Raw genomic sequence first — 19,685 nt, 5'->3', positions numbered from 1 at the left:
TAGGCTTTAAGGGTCTATGCACACGATAACTGCAATTACGTCTGAAAATACGGAGCTCTTTTCAAGGGAAAACAGACCCTGATTTTCAGACGTTTTTTGAGCAACTCGCGTTTTTCACGTCCGTTTTTGGAGCTGTTTTCATTGGAGTAAACGGCTCCAAAAACGTCCAAAAAAGTGTCCTGCACTTCTTTGACGAGGCAGTCATTTTACGCGTCGTCGTTTGACAGCTGTCAAACGACGACACGTAAATGACAGGTCGTCGGCACAGTACGTCGGCAAACCCATTCGAATGAATGGGCAGATATTTGCCGACGTATTGGAGCCGTATTTTCAGGTGTAAATCGAGGCATAATACGCCTCGTTTACGCCTGAAAACAGGTCGTGTGAACCCAGCCTTACCCTTTCTCGTCCTGTGCTGGACATTTACGATGTTAATGCGGACACAGCAGTTTTTCCCCCATGCAACTTCTTGCAAAAAAATTGTTATTTTCCATTGCTCTAATGAATATTTGAGTTACATCCTGCACATTATCCTTGCTGATAAAGTTTCTGTGTAATATTTAACACTGTTTTTTTGTTTTGCATTTTTCGTTAAGGAATCCCATTGCATTTAACAATGAAGTCTCACAGTCGAGGCGGACCTCTAACCAGAAGCCGACCTGGACTTTAAAAGTTCAGCCCATGAGGACCGTGTCAAAGACTAATGTGTATGTTGTTATACCAGAGATGCCAAATTTGCAGAGCACAGTCAGTCACAAGTACTGATTTGTTGCTTCCGTGTCATGATCAGACCCTCCAACCTACGGTAGGCTTAATGAATGGATGTGTGCTCTCTATTACCTATATCTGGAGGACAAACAAGAGTATATTTGCAAAGTTGGACCACCATGGAGAGGGATTATTAATAACTAACCGCTTCACTTCATGGCTGCATCTACAATTGGCAGCACGCTTGGAATAAGAATTTTCACAATATCAGTGATAAACATAATTGTGTACCTCAGTTTCTGCATTGTACTAAGCCATGTATTTTTTTTTTTTCTAGCACAGCTAAGTACCAAAGACATTTGCTAAGTTTACATATAATGTAAACACCCCTGCCTCCCCTACCCCCCCCAAAAAAAAAGGTCTCCACCTGTAGGGTTCATGCACAAGGAATTAGATGCCTCAGCTCCCAGTGTTTTAGTTTTGAGGCTTTGCGGACATCTGGTTCGGGCTGTGCAGTGAAATGCTCCTGATGTATGTGTAACATGCACATAGAGTTCAGTTTGCGTTTCGCAGGTATACTTTGTATTATAAGGCATAGCTGACTGTACTATTGTGTGTTGACATTATAGTACTTTTCTATTTATTTTATGTTCCAGTGGAATCATAGACCCTGCTGTATGTACTTTTCATATAACTAGCCATGTCCGAAGATCTCAGCTCAGGGTCATCAACATTTTTTCAAGGGAGTTCTATAGCGGTCACTATGGCCATAAGGACTGCGGGAGCTGCCACGTTGCCCAATAGCTGGGCAGATTTATGCAGGTTTTGTTCATTCAAGGCTTTTGTATCCTCTCATGTGTAAATATGTATTTTTTTTTTACATGAAGATTTAATAAATAGTTTATAATTCACAGTACTATACATAAGTGACTGGATTATTTGATTTGTAAAGAGCGATGTTACTAGGCTTCATTTACACCAATGTCTTATAGGTCCATTTTTTAATTCCATATTTTATTTATAACCGTTAAGATCACGTTCACATCTGCGTTGTGGCCTTTGTTTATAACAGAAGTCAAGAAGCTAGGGCTGGGCAATTAATCGGAAAAAAACACCTAAATTCAGCACAATTAACAGATGTCATATTGTACATTTCAGTTTTATTTCCCCTGTTTCAACTCCATCTGCGTCCTCAGGACGGAGATACAGTTGATTCCAATGGTAGAGAATGGAGCCGTAAGGTCCCTGCTCTACCATTCACTATGTATCGCCGGATGCTCACAGCTCGGCACAGACCGGCACAAGGCATGGATGTCATTGTGCCTGTCTGCACCGAGCCACACAGACCGGAGGAGCAGAGGGATTTCCTCCACTTGTTGGAATGTGGTACGGTATGTATTTTTATTAGGCACTATTGGGGCTGTGTGGGGGCAGCTATGGGGCACTATACCGTGTGGAGGGCAGCCATATGGGGCACTATACCGTGTGGAGGGCAGCCATATGGGGCACTATACCGTGTGGAGGGCAGCCATATGGGGCACTATACCGTGTGGAGGGCAGCCATATGGGGCACTATACCGTGTGGAGGGCAGCCATATGGGGCACTATACCGTGTGGAGGGCAGCTATGTCGGCATTGTGTGTGTGGGGGGGGGGCAGTGTCAGGGAGTGTATTATATATATATATATATATATAGTATACAGCGGGCTTGGAAAAATAATTGAGGTATCATGCAAATAAGGGGCGTGGTATGAAAAAAGGGTGTGGTCTAAAGTCATTAATCATAACAGAGGTCCTAATAAGGCTATGTTCACACGCTTAACAAAAAACGTCTGAAAATACAGAGCTGTTTTCAAGGGAAAACAGCTCCTGATTTTCAGATGTTTTTTTATGCCACTCGTGATTTTCGCAGCATTTTTCACAGCCGTTTTTGGAGCGGTTTTCAATAGTCTATGAAAAATGGCTCCAAAAACATCCCAAGAAGTGACTTGTACTTATTTTTCGCGGCCGTTTTTTTAAATCAATGGCCAAATGTTGGAGGTGTTCTGCTTCTGATTTTTCGGCCGTTTACGGTGTGTGTCTCGTCTGCAGCCACCTCCTTGCTGAACCTACGCCAGGGACACACCTCCGTGGGAGAGTACGCCATCCACTTCCGTAACCTGGCGGGAGAATTGTTGTGGAACAATGAGGCCCTGGTGGCTACATTCTGGCAGGGACTGTCTCCTGAGATTAAGGATGAGCTTGCCGCCCGAGATCTACCATCTACCCTGGATGACCTCATCCTTCTGACACAAGGATTGATATAAGGATCCTAGAACGGTTCCAAGAGGCTCGTCAGGAGGGAAGACTCCCTAGCCCTGTTCCTACTTTGCAACAACCCCTGCTGTCCTCAGATGCTGATCCTCCAAAGGAGTCTGTGAGGATGGACCAGTTTAAGTGGTCTACCCAGGAGAGACAACGCAGACGCACCTCAGGACTCTGTCTATATTACGGCCTTGGAGGCCATCTTGTGTGTCTGTGTCCCCAAATGCCCCATAGCCTAGGGTTGGTGGGAGAGATAACCCTGGGTAAAGAAGGAATTTTGTCTAAATAGTCCATTCCCGTGACCATAGTGTCCGGCGAAAAAACACATCGGGTCTCTGGACCCGCTGCTAATTTCATTAGAAAAGACCTGGTGTATCTCCAATTGCCCACAACCCCACTGGAGAGGCCTTTGATGGTTGCATCCGTGAATGGACTACCTCTGCCAGACCCGGTTGTAGCTGTGACCAAGCCGCTGAGGCTCCAAGTGGGAGCCCTCCATTCCGAGCTTCTCTCGTTCTTTGTCCTGGCTTAAGCTGTCAACCCTGTGCTGCTGGGTCTGCCCTGGCTCCAACTACATGCCCCAGTCCTTGACTAGAATACTGGAGAGGTCCTCCAGTGGCGTCCCGAGTGTCTCATCCACTGCCTGGTACAGATTCGCTCAGCTTCGTAATTTTACGCGTCCCTGTAAAAAGACAGCGCGTCAAAGAAGTGCAGGACACTTCTTGGGACGTAATTGGAGCAGTTTTTCATTGACTCCAATGAAGAACAGCTCCAATAACGTCTGTAAAAGACGCCGCGAAAAACACGAGTGCACGCAAAAACGTCTGAAATTCAGGCGCTCAGTATAGTAACACATGAATTTAGTGAGCGGGGCTGCAGCTGTGTAATACAGCCATTGCTCCAGAGTCCTAACAAAGTGGGTGCCGTCAGGATGATGCGATGCGGCCAGTGCTGCACTAATGAGCGGCGGAACTGAAGACGGAACATGGAGGGCGCACTGCAAAACACCCCCTTCAGTGCCTGAACCGCCGCTCATTAGTGCAGCGCCGGCCGCATCACATCATGCTGAACGCGCATTTAATGTCAGGAGCGGGGCAATGGCTGTATTACACAGCTGCAGCCCCGCTCTATAACAGTGGAGATCAGAGAAACCTCTCATCTCCGTTGCTATTCTCCTGAATGCTGGGATCAAAGCTGAACGCAGCATTCAAGAGGAAAGTGAGAAAAGGGGGAGGGGGGGGGTGCCCCTTGGATCGCATCACAGAAATCCCTGTGACGCGATTGAGGGACATACCGTATATGGGCAGAAGGCCCATATTTCCTGTTAGGGCATACTTATGTCCTAACAACTGCCTGTGTACTATCCATACACAGTCTAATGTACTGGCATATATCTGATATATGCCAGTACATTAAAGTTTAAAAATAAAGTAAAAACAAAGTAATATTGAATTTAAAAAACATTTTTTTTTTTTTTTTTACAATAAGCATTAAAATAAGTCTCAATAAATAATATACAAACACTGTATTGTCGCGGTCATAATAACCTGCACAACTATTTTTTTTGCGTCATTTGAGGTGTACGCTGTAAAAAAACAAAACTGCTCTTTCACTTATGCCTTATTCACATGGACGTGTCCGTTTTGTGCGCGTAAAAAATGCTGCATTTTTCCTGCGTTGCAGTTCCGTGTGACATCAGTGTATGGTGCGTATGTCACTCATTTCACGTCAGCAAAATAAACTGAAGGTGTTTTTCTGTTTCAAAATCATTCCTTTAGCAACTGTTGCATGAATCACGCACAGCACACAGATCTGCGTCCGTGATTTTCACGCACCCATTGACTTCAATGGGTGCGTGATGCACAAAAAACGCACAAGTATTGGACATGCAGTGAGTTTCACGCAGCGGACACACGCTGCGTGAAAAACATTGAATGTCTGAATGGCCCCATTGACTAACATAGGTTTGTGTGATGTGCGTTATTTTCACGCGCGTAACACGGACGTGAAATACGCCTTATTGTGAGGCACGAGGTGCGATGAATTTAACCTCCTTGTGCCTCACATTAATAGTAATTAACCCCATCATCTACCTTACACATTAACCCATTATGACGGAGAAACATGATGGGGTTAATTACTATTAATGTGAGGCACATCAGAAAATAGAACTTCTTTTTTTTTTACTGTTGGCAAAGTATCGTTTTGGTATCGAAATCGCAATACTACACAAAGTATCGGTATCGTAGTCCAAATTCTAATATCATGATATCCCTACTGTGTACAGTCATACTCCATTACACCACAGCTGGGTTGTTAGGGTGTATTAACCACCATATACAAGTAATACTGGAAGAGATTAATTAAAATCGGTACAAAGTAGTAGCATAGTAGTTGCCAGTGTTCAGTTTAGTTATTTTTATTGAAAACCTTTACAAACCAGAGGGGACTTTAAGTTACAATGCAAAAAACGAAGATAATCTAAGAGGTGGTGGTGGGGGGTGTCAAGGGTCTAAAGGGTGGTATTCAATACAGTTTTGTAAAAAAATAAGTCATGCTAACAGAAAGCAAAATTCAAGTAATTCAAATAAAATTAAATCCGTCCACTTGGTCCACAGAGGCATGGATTTTTGGGTTACCTGTGGAAGAGTTTACATTTTACAGCCTTGATTACTTTGATTAGAAGATAACTTAAAGCTCAACTTTTAAAATAAATAACGTGCCGTCTCCTTCTAGACTTCAAAATATATAAAAAGTGTAGAAAAAAAGACTGAAAACAAATCAACTGCAGCCTAGGGGTTAGTTCACATTTCAGGCTGATTTTAGGGCGTTAAAGCCTCGTTTTAAAGGCTACGTACACCTTTGAAAACTGAACCAGGTCAGCGGGACTGACTGGTTCAGTGACAACTGGTCCTGTGCGTCTGAAACGCAGGATCCACCCGTTATCGATCAGATGTGATCAATAACAGATCCATCAGTCACTGACTAGACATGCAGGTCCCGCTGTCACTGAACTAGTCAGTCCCATTGACCTGACTGATTTCAGGTCTCAGCGCAAGATACAGCTGATCTGTATACAGGATACAAAGCAGCTGTATCTCAAAAAGTAAAAAATATTTAATAAAATGTAATTACAAAGTTGCACCAATCACACTGATACATTTTTATTTAAAAAAATATATATTTTTTTTCAAAAGGTGTACATAGCCTTTAAGCTCAAATAAAGAGGCTCTCACCAGATTTTGCAACCCCTATCTGCTATTGCAGCAGATCGGCGCTGCAATGTAGATTACAGTAACGTTTTTATTTTTAAAAAACGAGCATTTTTGGCCAAGTTATGACCATTTTTGTATTTATGCAAATGAGGCTTGCAAAAGTCCAAGTGGGTGTGTTTAACGTAAAAGTCCAAGTGGGCGTGTATTATGTGTGTACATCGGGGCGTGTTTACTTCTTTTACTAGCTGGGCGTTCTGACGAGAAGTATCATCCACTTCTCTTCACAACGCCCAGCTTCTGGCAGTGCAGATCTGTGACGTCACTCACTTCCTGCCCCAGGTCCTGCTTCGTGTCGGATGAGCGAGGACACATCGGCACCAGAGGCTACAGTTGATTCTGCAGCAGCATCGGCGTTTGCAGGTAAGTCGATGTAGCTACTTACCTGCTAACGCTGATGCTGCGACAGAATCAACTGTAGCCTCTGGTGCCGATGTGTCCTCGCTCGTCCGACACGATGCAGGACCTGTGAGTGACGACACAGCGTGATCTCTCGAGAACACGCTGTGTCTGCACTGCCAGAAGCTGGGTGTTAACGAACAGAAGTGGATGATGCTGATTCGTCAGCATCATACACTCCCATTCCTAACGCCCAGCTAGTAAAAGAAGTAAAAACGCCCTGATGTACACACATAATACACGCCCAGTTGTACTTTTACTGCCTCATTTGCATAAATACAAAAATGGTCATAAAAATGCTCGTTTTTTTTAAAATAAAAACGTTACTGTAATCTACATTGCAGCGCCGATCTGCTGCAATAGCAGATAGGGGTTGCAAAATCTGGTGACAGAGCCTCTTTCAATAAGCCTGCAAACAGTTTCCCATTGATTTTTTTTTTTTATGCTGCTGAACTACAAAAAAAAAAAAAAAAAACAAGCATCGTGAAAAGTAGCAGCATGTCACTTCAAGGCGTTTTTGTAGCCGATTTTCCATTGACACGAAAAACGCCTCAGGAGAAGCTTCAAAAACACATTGAAATCAGAGGCCGTTTTCCCTGGAATACAGCCACGTAATTTTCAGCCACGTCTAAGAGTGCAATTACACGTGGCGTATTTGCCTTCTATTTAACATTTCAATGTAATCCAATGGAAAATATATACTCCGTAACGCGAGGAGGATTTGCAGAATATATTTTTTCCCATTTGATATTATTGTAAAGTCTACAGCAGCATATTTTTACGCTGCGCAAAGACAAGCAAGTATGCCACTTGTGACTGTACCTTTATACTAAAAGAGTTTTACTAACTGGTGGTAATAGAGGGAGGCCTTGGGTTTCCACATGGCACAAACGACCCTGATCATAGCAGTCACACCAGGCGATCGATAAGTCAGAGATTCCCCATAGTATTAAATAAGGCAGGAAAAATTCTGAATAGTAAGAGGTGGTAAAACAAGTGTTATTTGGACATGTACACACTCAAATTTGACTAAAAGGTGCTTGGGGTTCTCCACAGAAACCCTGTCAAAGGCTACATCTAGAATAGAACACCAGTAACCAAAAAAATACAAAAAACACCATTTAAGTGCAGTTTAAGAAACAAGTGAACAAGTGTTACTGTGAAGTTCTGTAGCCTCATAAATTACCCAGATTACTGGGAATAGTTGTATCTACATCAGCAAAGCTATTCTATTACATATATATTTGCTGACTATAGAAAACGTGCAGGACACCAGATCTGTCTACACGGAACACAAATTGCTATTTATTATCCAGGATCGAACACTGGGAATGGTCTTTCACTCCTTTAAGTCACCCGGTCACTTTTTTCCTCTTTTTGTGGCTGTGGATTTTTTCCCTTCCTTTTTGGTATTTGTGCAGTACTTTGCTTCCAGTTGTGACATGAAACTATCAACTTCCGTCTGCCTATTCCGCTGTCTTTTCTGAAAGGTGAAACACAGTGAGAGTTACAAGAGGTTAAAGAGAAGGAATATAAAACGTTCTCAGAGGTTATGGACGCATTCTTACTTGAATCAAAGCTTTTAAGTCATCCTCTCCATCACCGAGCCCAACTTCCTTCTTCATTGCTTCAGCTTCTACGGCTTCTTTGCGAGCCTGAAATAAAAAGGATTTTTAAGAAGTGCTCTTTTCCGTGTTCTATTTCAATCCGCTCTTAGCAAGAGTTGCATGTTAACATTTTCGGAAGCACAACATGAAATGGTTTTACCTGCTGCAGTTCAGATTTTCCTATATAGTGCGGAAACTCCAGATCTCTGCCTATTTTCACATTAGCGTTGTCGTTTTTTTCCGTGAATAATGAAAGCAACACTCCGCCGGATCCGTTGTACAAGAACACTGGCACCGATGGACCCCAATGACTTAAATGCAGTACTACTTTTCCCGCCAAATATGATGGAATCTGTGATGAGGCTCCAACACAGATGTGAACATACCCCCAAATGGTCACTAACTTTTCCACCAACTCTGCATAAATCCGTAGTACAAGCAAATATTAAAAACAGTAATTATTTTATCAGGATTTTTTTTTTAAATGTATCATAAATATATATATATATATATATATATATATATATACACACACATACATACATACATACACACGCCTTCCTGCACTTATCACGCTACCCCCCCTCAATCTGAATTTACTGCTTTGTCTCGAGAAGAAATGGACTATCCGCTCACTGCGGGATCAGGTTACAGCTGCCCATAGAAGTCTATTGAGGGGGAGGAGCAGAGTGAAAGGCAGATAGACAGACGTGCTGCAGCGTACAGTTTAATACCATAAAAATCATGTGTTTTGGTTCTCCAGAACTAGTGAAGAGCAGCCCGTTAACAGAACCGGGGAGAAGCGGGATCCCAACCCAGTCCCCCTGCACCGAATAGTATTCACGTCCTTAGGACTGCAAATGGCACCATCTAAAGGGGACACTATTTACAGGGAAAATGTTATCATCAATTTTATACCTCCATGTGCCTTAAAAGGGGTTATCCGGATTAAAGCGGATGGCCCATCATTTAAAAAGAAGAATCATGTAAACAATATAGAGACTTCGCATGAGACCGTGGCCCCTTCAAGACAGCTGATCGGCAGGGGTGCCGATCAACCTAATGCAAGCCTGTAATTTCTGACGACCTGACATCTGCTTGCAGAAGAGGCAGCTAGGACATTCTGCAGACACAAACACGGTCATACATTAATAAATCAAGTAAACCGACTGACTTCATGGCAAGTTCTGTAGAATCGGATCCTTTCGGCCAGGCACAAGACAAAGCCTAGAGATGGGTATTCATGTGTCCACATTCATTCGGGACTCACCCTTTTCTTGCGCTGTTCACATTTCTTCTTCGATTCTTTCACAAAGGCATCATAAGCTGGAATCTCTTTCTTTTTAATAGCTTTCTTTAGAATATCCTTGATCCGGGGTTCATCTTCAATTCCAGCAAGTATAACCGATTCCAAAATGTTATCTATGTCTCCTTCAAAGTCCAAATATGCTTGTATTATATCAGCTCTTTCCTCCTCCGATCCTTTATACTTTTCTTCATATGCTTTTATGTCTTCTACAGTTATCTAAAGAACAAAAAATAAATAAATAGATGTTGTACATTGTATATGTAAAGACCCTAAAAATAAATAGGGGCAACAAAGAACAAAGCAAAGCTGTCTGCAGGGCTAGCCAACCCAGTGTGCCAGTCAGTCCTGTGTCAGTAATAGTACTACTAACTGATCGTTATAAAGCAGGTCAACTCACCTTCTTAAACAGCAGGCGCCAGTATTCTCTCCAGTTCATATCTTGAGAGATCGTGTAAGACTCATCATCAACAATTCCCTGTTCATCATACAAAGCTCTTTGCTCCTTGTCACAGAGAACGGAATACACTTTTCCAAGTACCTGCATACAGAAAGATAAGATTTTGGGTTAGAGACAAGGACAAGCTGGACCCAAATGCAATCAATACTATTAACGCAATCTTCTGTAAGATGCTTCAAGCACAAGCCATAGTGGCCCCACAAGCTTCCATTTTTATATGGTAATGGAGTATTCCACATCCAGTGATTGGCCAAGAGGGACCATGTGGCGACATTCATGGCACCTTACATACTACAGGGCTGTGAATGGGACCACAAGGTCCCGCTAAAAAATGATCCAAAAGGGATGCTTAATTACATTATGGGGTGGCACTTCACGAGTTATTTTTTTAGGAAACCATAATGATGCCCAAGTTATTTAAATATTAAAGAATTGCATTATTATTTAATATCGTAGCGTGAGTAATAGGTCCACATGATTGGGTGGAAACCAAAATTACTTTCTGCTTCCCAGTGGGTGCTGTTATGGATGGTAGTCTGTATTCTGTGAACAAACTGCTGCAGAGTAGAGAGACATTACAAAGAATCTCTCTCGCCCTGGATGACCCGGCTAGCCAGCGCATTATAAACACAGAATAATTGCTTTCTAAGGGCGTTGCGGTCTGACTATGTTCTCTGCAGGGATATGTACCAGTGATTTCCCTGGTGATAGTAGCTCATGGTGGAGGGTTAAAGCAGCAGCACCCCCTCCAAATAGCGGTCTAAACTGCAGGGACAGAAAAAGGTTTCTAAGGAGAAAGTCTTCTTTGAGTGTGTATTAGATGAAGTATGGTCAGAAATAACAACGGTTAAAGGGGTATTCCCTGAATCTACAACTATCACCAAGATAGGTGATAATGGTCTGATCGCGGGGGCCCCACTGATCATGAGAGAAGGAGTCCCGAACCCATGTTCCTCCTCACTGCTTGACCTCAGTGAGGAGAACATTGAAGGGTGTGGTGGTCGAGCATGCGCACTGCCTCTTCATTCAAGGACCATGGAAATGACAGCTATGTACAGCGCTCGGCTGTTTACGTCAGTCTTATGGACAGGGTCCTCACTAAGTGTGCCCGGGGACTTCGGGCGAGGTATCGCACTGCATGCCTATACAGTGGGATATGTCGCTACCTACTGAAGGTATACAGCAATACGGAGTCCTGGCGTATACCTCCGATGGAAGGTTTAACATGCTGCGTGAATCAGGCATAACTGAGGTGAAAACCCGCACTCAACTCTATATAAACCCTTACAATTCCGTCTATGGCCAGCTCTGCCCGCCTGACCTCATACTGCGTGCAAGGCGGCACAATACTGAGGCCTGATGTCCGGTCAGTGCTCAGCCTCCCCCTGACTTACCTGGAACTTGACAGTGGCCTCTTGTTTATCTTCTTCTACGACCCGGTCGGGGTGCACTTTGAGGGAGGTTTTGTGATATCCCCGGCGAATCTCCGCTTCCCCCGCCGTCTTCCTCACCCCAAGAACAATGTACAAGTCAGAGCTGCCGAAGTGGCGCTCGCAACTCTCAAGCAGGTCAGGCATGATGGAGACTACTAGACCGCTGACAAGATGACAGAGATGCGGCGATCCCACAATAATAACACCACGTGACGAGCGTTTTGGCGCGTCCAAAGACAACCAGTTTTCATTGGCTGTCCACGCCTAACGTCACTTCCTGTCAAAATGAACAGCTTTATGTGTATTGACAAGGAAACAGTTCTGTCCTAGGTCCGCCAGGAAGTAGGGCGATGTTCAGCGCGGCTGCGGATAGTCTGCTTCGGCAGGCCAGAGAGCTTGGTGATGAGGAGCTGGAGAAATTCTGTTCCCGTACCCGGAGTCAGCTGCTCAACGCGGACCCTGAGAGCTTAGACAGTCTGCGGAGACTGCACCTCATCCTCTCCGCCAGTAGGGGGCGCCGCAGTTTGGATCCTGCCTTTGTCACGCAAATACAAGAGGCTGTGTTCGGTTTACAAACTTCCGCTCAGGTGCAGGCTCTGTGTGCTGCTGTATTGTGCCAGCTATGTCCCTCCCCTCTGGTGACCGTATCATGGGGCCCCACACAGCAGCCCTGCAGCCCAGTGTTCTCCATCCTCCTGGCCCAGGCCTCTCCCATTTTAAATATGGAACTAGGGCCCCGTATTTGTCGAGCTTTGGAGATGCGGGCCCCTGAGGGCCACAGCCTGAGAGCACTGCTGCCAGCACTGCTGAGGGTAGTTGATGTCTGTGCTGAGAGCTTACAAGAAGAACACATCAACATTGTCAACAAGAAACTGACCGATTGGCTACGATATGCCACCATGCCACAAGTGGGTTCCCCTGCCCCCGCAGGCTTCTTCTCTAGCCCACGAGTCAAGCAGCCCAGCCTAATCTATGAGGTGGACGGAGCCACCGCTACAGACTTCTTCACCGTGCTCAACCACAGCCAGAACTACACTGAGGACCAGTGGATGAACATCCAGGGCTTCTCCACCCTGCGCTACTGGCTTCTCCATTATGGCATGTATGGTAACACTGGTTCTGAAGACAAATCTGAGGTGGAGGGCTCTGTGGTCTCCATGGTCTCTGCTTCTTCAACGTCAAGTCGCCTCCTGCCGCCTCGAGAACGCCTAAGAGAGAAGGGCTTTGAATACTGTCTGAGACTGATTGAGCAATGCAACCGAAAACCCTTGAAGAAGTCGGATGTCGACCTGCAGAGGGCTTGCCTGGTGGAAGCGGTTTCTCTGATCGATGTCCTATGTAGGCAGGATGTGTCCTTCTTGTATCGCACCTTGCCACTCATGAAGATTCTGCATGCAAGGGTTTGTTCTGACCCCTCTCTAGCCGCTGTGCTCCTACCGGTTGCTCAGTTCTATCTCAACCACAGTGAAGCTGCTGCCGTGGAATCTGAGGCGGTGTACCGGCATCTCTTCACCAAGGTGCCCTCCGACATGTTTCATCAGCCTTTGTTTGCATTTCAGTTTGTCAGATTCTGCAGGACCAACGGCTCCTTCCTGGCAGAGAATGTGGAGGCTTTCAGAGGGAGCTTTCCCAACATAATGAAGCTTCTGGCATGGAATGCTCCATCACTGATACCAGACTTTGTGGCTCTTCTTCCTATGCTTATTAGTCCAGATTCTGCTATGGAGATGCTTCACGCTTTGCTGGATTTGCCATGCCTTACAGCAGCAATGGAGGTCCATCTTAGTGTTGTGTCATCACCTGAGAAGCATAGCCTAGACCCCTCTGCGTTGCCTTCATGTTCTTCAGAGGCCTATCGTCATCCATTCTACAGCCCACTGTTCCAATATCTGTTACGCAGTGAGGCTTGGAATGGGCCACCTCCAGAGGGATTTATTAAACTTCGCCAGATCCTTTCAGACCGGAACAATTCTCCCCGTGTCCTTCAATGTTCTCAGATTGTCCCCTGTCTCCTTCAGCACTATGTCCATGTTATTTCAAAGTTTTCTGATGGTCCTCTAGTAAATGAAGTCGTTATAACATTTCTGGAGCGCAGCGGTCTCTTGTATGAATTGTCTTCGTTCCAAACTGAAATCCAGAGTGTTCTCAGTGCTCAGCTTCCTTGTTTGTGCCGTCTTTACCCCTCGGTCGTTGTAGAACTTTCCCGCGAGTTGTTAGACTTTATAAGCACGGTGGGCAACATTCAGAGCAAGGAACCATTGTTTGCACATGTGGTTTGGGTAATGGGAGAATATTTGGCAGTGTCCTATGACAAGAGGTGCACTGTAGAACAGATCAATAGGTTCTTTGAGGTTCTAGAAGCATTACTGTTTGAGATCACACAGCTCCGTGGTTCCTCCAGCGCACCAATCTCCTCACCTCGTGTTATTACAACTCTAATGACTACACTTGCCAAACTAGCATCCCGGAGCCAGGATTTAATTCCAAGGGTTTCGCTATACTTATCCAAGATGAGGTCTTGTGTACAGAGTTCAGCCATGATCTCTGCATATGGAGAGGAAGACAGCGGACAGATTCTTATACGAGCCACAGAACTTCTGAACCTTTTGAAGGTGCCCAGTGTGGCGCAGTTCGTTCTGACTCCTCCTCCTGAGGTTTCCAAGCCAAGTTTTCACCGTGATCCATCTTCCTCTCTGCCACTTGCCATACGTACCTCAAGTTATTTGTTGCTGAGAGAGAGGATACAGCCCGGATGAGGGGTTGGGAAAATGATTATCATTCATGAGATTAATGTAAAGTTTACTTTTCAATCTTTAACTTGCAAATCTGCTGCCAAAATATTTATATCGTCAAAATTACATTTACTTTTGAAATACTGAGAAGTCTTAATGTCTTCATTTAAACTCCAAGAAAGAAACGGAATGCAGGAGCTGCACTGTAGCTATATTGGGTGCTATCCTCAGAGGAATCTTGACAAAAAACCTCTAAACAAAATTAGATCCAAAAGAAGAGGTAGCACTCCGGTAGTATAAGAAAATACAAAATTTATTCACCCAACATACAGGCAACGTTTCCCCTTCCCCTGGAAGGCATTCTCAAGCAAAATGCCATTCTTCCCAAAAATAGATTGACATAAAAGTTAGGCTGTGTTCATGTGTGTTTTGGAGGCCCTGGTGCAGATCCGGTGAAAAATGTTCGATAAAATGCAGATTTGCGCACCGAAAATCTACAGTGGATTATAGTACCAGCCATGTGGATGAAATTTGAACAAATCTCATCTACATGCTGCGGTGGGGCTGGGCGATTTATGACCTAAAATAAAAAAACTGGAAAAAAACCTAACCCCCAAAAAATAAATGCGCAAGATGTCATCTGCGCTGAAGTTTGGTTTATCTTCCTTTTTTTTTTTTTCTTCATGTTTGATTAACTGTCCAGCCCTATGCGGCTGAACATTTTCCGCACGGAAATCAGAGCATGCAGATTTTCAGATCCGCCGCATGCTCATTCTTTTACGAATTTTCACATCATATTTCACCCTTTTCAATGTAGAAGGGGGGAAATCGATTGTGACTCTGCAGCAAAATGCACAAATTCAGATTTTGATGCTTAAACACTGCAGAAAATTAGCTATATGTGTGGGTACCGTGGATTTTAAATCGTGGAGATCCTGGGAAATTTTAATACAGTTACATTTTTCTAGAGGAATCTTAAATCTTAACGCAATCTCGTGGTTATAACTTGTAATGACATTAAAGGGGAACACCACCTTTTAGTTATCTTATGACGTCTTAAAAACATGCCAGAAAATCGCATCAATGAGCTCCAAGCAATTGGACCACCACTAATATTTTAAACAAAGGGCTTACGGAAGTGCCTGAACCCCTTTTGGTGTTTCTTCACGAGCAAACATGATTCATCAGTAATGAAATCTCTGAGATTTTCAGTGTCAAACAGAATCCTGTTAAATCACCCTTCACCCTTTGATGTTCCAAATTGGAACAGATCGGCAATGGGTTTTTTTCAAACGCCCCTTGCGCATCATGCACAAGAGATCTGTTCTCTCATACGACTTTTTAGATCAAAAGGAGAATTGGATCTCAGCCTGAGAGAGAAGGGGAAACATTCCCAAATATTTCCTTTAAGGAATGCTAACCCTCTGCCTTGTGCCATGATCTGAACCTACTTTTTATCTCAAAAGACATGCAAGAGAGTGGATCTCTAATTCCACAGTCTTATATGCCAGACGATAAATGATGGAATGTCTGCTATACAGTATAAAAACGGTAGTAGATAATAAAATGTTTGAATCCATAAAAGCTGAAATGTTGAGCTTGTAGTATATTTTTATCTGCAGTCTGGAGGTTTTATATTTCTTATACCAATGTTTTATATCATCATCAGTTTCACAGATTACAGAACATCTCCTGAACCCAGCGTTAAAGATATATATATAGAATTATGCCCCGTCCACAGCACAGCCAGCGTGGATTTTGCTCAGCCGGGTTGGAGGCTACCTTTACTAGGCAGTGGTTCTGGAAGGGGCTCCGGTTACATGATAACGCAGTGCTATGTCTATGTAGGTAGTGTAATGTATTGGTATAGAGATCATTGTTGCAGGCCTTCAAGTCCCCTAGTGGGATAAATAAAAGTTAAGAATGTTGTACAAAAGTGTAAAAATAAAAGTTTATTATTATTATAGGAAAAAAATGTATACGTTAAAAAAAGTACACATTTGTTATCAACGCCTTCGTAACGACGCAAACTATAAAACCATAATGTTATTATTTCCACACTGTAAACGCCGCAAAAATGTAAAAAAAAAAAAAAAGCCAGAATCACTATTTGTTTGGTCTCCACCCCTCCCAAAACATGAAATAAAAAGTTATCAAAAAGTCGCATGTACCCCAAACTAGTACCAATAATAACTACAACCTGTCCAACAAAAAACAAACCCTTAGGCCACGTGCACATGAACGTATGTTTGCAGCCGCAAATCATCTGCAGGTGGATTGCGGCCCCATTAATTTCTATGGGCCCATGAACACGACCGTGGTTTCCATGGTCCGTGCATGGCCCAGGAGCCTGGACTGCAAAAAGAACGGACATGTCTTATTACGCACGTGTTTTGCGGTCCAGGCTCATAGAAAATAATGCATGCGGCCATGTGCATGGCCCGCGATCTGCGGGTGACACCCCTCGGCCATCTGACCCGAAAATCACGGCTGTACACATAGCTACGGTCGTGTGCATGAGCCCTTACACAACATTTTTGACTAAAAAATAAAGCTATGGCTCTCAGAAAATGGTGACACAAAATAGAAATGATTCTTTAAAAAAAGAAAAGTAATTTTATTGTGCAAACACTGCGGAACATAAAAAAAGCTGTATACATATGGTATTGCCATAAAGTAAAATTGTCATTTATAGCCAAGCCAAACCTGCGAGCCAAATTGTGCTCCCTCCCTTTTGAACCCTACAGTGTGCCCAGACAGCCGTTTACATCCACATATATGCATCGCCATACCCGGGAGAACCCGCTTAACTATTTATGAGGTATTTGTCTTCAGCGGCACAAACTGGGGTCGCTCCTTGGGGGCTTCCACTGTACTCTGGTACTTCAGCGGTTTTGCAAACGCGACATGTCTCCCAAAATCTAATCCAGCATGCCAAATAGCACTCCAGCATTTCTGAGCTCTGCCGTGTGTCCAAACCGCAGTTTATGACCACATGTGGGGTATTTCCGTACTCGGGAGACATTGCTTAACAAATGTTGGGATGCTTTTTCTCCTTTATCCCTTGTGAAAATGAAAAAATGCAACATTTTAGTGGAAAAAAATTTGATATTAATTTTTACTGTCTAATTCCAATAAATTCTGCTGAAGACCTGTGGGGTCTAAATGCTCACTATTCTCCTATAGATTTCGTAAGGGGTGTAGTTTCCCAAATGGGCTCACTTTTGTGGTGTTTCCACTGTTTTGGTCGCCTCAGTGGCTTTGCAAATGCGACATGGCACCCGAAAACCATTCCAGCTAAATTTGAGCTCCAAAAGCCAAATAGCGCTCCTTCCATTCAAAGCCCTGGCGTGTGTCTAAACGGCAGTTTCTTCCCACATATGGCATATTGCTGTGCTCAGAAGAGTTTGCTTAACAAATGTTGGGGTGTTTTTTCTTCCTTATTGTGAAAATGGAAAAATCTGAGTTAAAACTACATTTTATTAGAAAAAAACTTAGATTTTCGTTTTTACGAATTAATACCACTAAATTCATCTAAAAACCTGTGGGATAAAAATGCTTCTCTATACCCCTTGATAAATTCCTTGAGGGCTGTAGTTTCCCAAATGGGTACAATTTTGGGGTGTTTCCACTGTTTTGGTCCCTCAGGGGCATTGCAAATGCGACACGACATCTGAAAACCACTCCTACAAAATCTGTGCTCCAAAAAAAAATACAAATGGCGCTCCTTCCCTTCTGAGCCCTGCGTGGGTCCAAACCGCAATCTATTACCACTTATGGAGTATTGCCATAATCGGGAGAAATAGTTTCATAAATGTTGGGGTAGTCTCCTTTCATTCAATGTAAAATGTCATTTTTTTCCCGGAAAAATTTATATTTTAATTTTACAGTCAAATTCCAATAAATTCAACAAAACACCTAGAGAAATTCCTTTAGGGTGTAGTTTCCAAGATGGCGGTCACTTTTGGGGGGTTTCTACTGTTTTGGCGCCACAAGACGACTTCAAATCTGACCTGGTGCCTAAAATATCAAATAAAAATGTCCCAAAATCCACTAGGTGCTGCTGAGGCCTGTGTTTCCGTCCATTAGCACACAAGGGCCACATGTGGGATATTTCTAAAAACTGTAGAATCTGGTAAATAAATATTGAGTTGCGTTTCTCTGGTAAAACCTTCTGTGTTACAGTTTTTTTTTTTTTATTCCAAATGAATTTCGGCAAAAAAATTAAACTTGTACATTTGACCTCTACTTTGCTTTAATTCCTGTGAAATGCCTAAAGGGTTAAGAAACTTTGTAAATGCTGTTTTGGATACTTTGAGGGGTGCAGTTTTTAAAATGGGGTGATTTATGGGGACTTACTAATGCATAAGGCCATCAAAGCCACTTCAGAACTGAAAAGGTCCATAAAAAAATGGTTTTGGAAATTTTCTTGAAATTGTGAGAAATGGCTGCTAAACTTATAAGGGTATGTTCACACGGCGGGGGTCCGTAACGGCTGAAATTACGGGGATGTTTCAGCCTGAAAACATCCCCGTAATTTCAGCCGTACTGGCATGTGCAGGCGCTTGAACGCCGCGTCAATTACGGCCGTAATTAGCGCTGCTATTCATTGGAGTCAATGAATAGCGGCTCCAATGACGGCCAAAGAAGTGACAGGTCACTTCTTCTACGCGGGCGTCTATTTACGCGCCGTCATTTGACAGCGGCGCGTAAATATACGCCTCGTCTGAACAGACAAACGTCTGCCCATTGCTTTCAATGGGCAGATGTTTGTCAGCGCTATTGAGGCGCTATTTTCAGACGTAATTCGGGGCAAAAACGCCCGAATTACGTCCGTAAATAGGCCGTGTGAACATACCCTAGGCCTTGTAATTTCCTGGAAAAATAAAAGGACGTTCAAAAAATGATGCAAACATGAAGTAGACATATGGGAAATGTTAATTAGTACTATTTTGTGTGGTATTAATATCTGTCTTACAAGCAGAAAAATAAAAGCATTCCAAAGTAATTACTACATAAAGTAACACGTCAGATTTGAAAAAAATCTGCAGTGTCCACACGGCCAAAACAGACAGTGTCTTCAAGGGGTTAAAAGGACTTATAATGTGGTGACAGAGCCTCTTTAAGTGTCCTATCTCCTACATAAGGAGATCGGCGTTATAATGTAGGTGACAGCAGTGCTTTTTATTTAATAAAACGATCTATTTTCACCACTTTATTAGCGATTTTAGATTTATGCTAATGAGTTGCTTAATGCCCAAGTGGGCGTGTTTTTACTTTAGTCCAAGTGGGCGTTGTACAGGGGAGTGTATGATGCTGACCAATCAGCGTACTGCACTCCTCTCCATTCATTTACACAGCGCATAGGGATCCTGTTTAGATCATTATGTGCTGTCTTATACTAACACATTAAAGGAACAGTGTCATCACAAATATTTTATTAATATGTTAAAGATGTTAGTGC

The 19,685-nt window shown here is 43.4% G+C and overlaps 3 protein-coding genes across 4 annotated transcripts in view; 2 read left to right on the top strand and 1 right to left on the bottom strand.

Annotated features, from left to right (window-relative positions):
• FAM149B1 (family with sequence similarity 149 member B1) overlaps positions 1–1,619 on the top strand; it is a 34,077-nt gene extending 32,458 nt beyond the window's left edge. For both annotated transcript variants that reach the window (XM_075841533.1, XM_075841532.1), the window contains exon 15: positions 597–1,619. In XM_075841533.1, the coding sequence (XP_075697648.1) occupies positions 597–670 (74 nt within the window). In that variant the 3' untranslated portion in view covers positions 671–1,619. The remainder of the gene's footprint in view (positions 1–596) is intronic.
• A 6,180-nt stretch (positions 1,620–7,799) lies between these two features.
• DNAJC9 (DnaJ heat shock protein family (Hsp40) member C9) lies at positions 7,800–11,925 on the bottom strand. The gene is made up of 5 exons (XM_075841528.1): positions 11,451–11,925; positions 9,997–10,137; positions 9,561–9,815; positions 8,252–8,338; positions 7,800–8,166 (listed from the first exon to the last, which is right to left on the bottom strand). The coding sequence occupies exons 1-5, from the start codon at positions 11,631–11,633 to the stop codon at positions 8,044–8,046; spliced, it is 789 nt and encodes a 262-aa protein (XP_075697643.1). The 5' UTR covers positions 11,634–11,925; the 3' UTR covers positions 7,800–8,043.
• Positions 11,772–18,469, top strand: AP5Z1 (adaptor related protein complex 5 subunit zeta 1). Its single transcript, XM_075841527.1, has one exon. It carries the CDS (start codon positions 11,840–11,842, stop codon positions 14,243–14,245), a length of 2,406 nt encoding a protein of 801 aa, XP_075697642.1. The 5' UTR covers positions 11,772–11,839; the 3' UTR covers positions 14,246–18,469.
• Positions 18,470–19,685: the final 1,216 nt, after the last annotated feature.

This window comes from Rhinoderma darwinii, chromosome 11, assembly GCF_050947455.1.
Source record: "Rhinoderma darwinii isolate aRhiDar2 chromosome 11, aRhiDar2.hap1, whole genome shotgun sequence".
Taxonomy (NCBI): Eukaryota; Metazoa; Chordata; class Amphibia; order Anura; family Rhinodermatidae; genus Rhinoderma; species Rhinoderma darwinii.
This window is presented reverse-complemented; position numbering and strand designations above follow the sequence as displayed.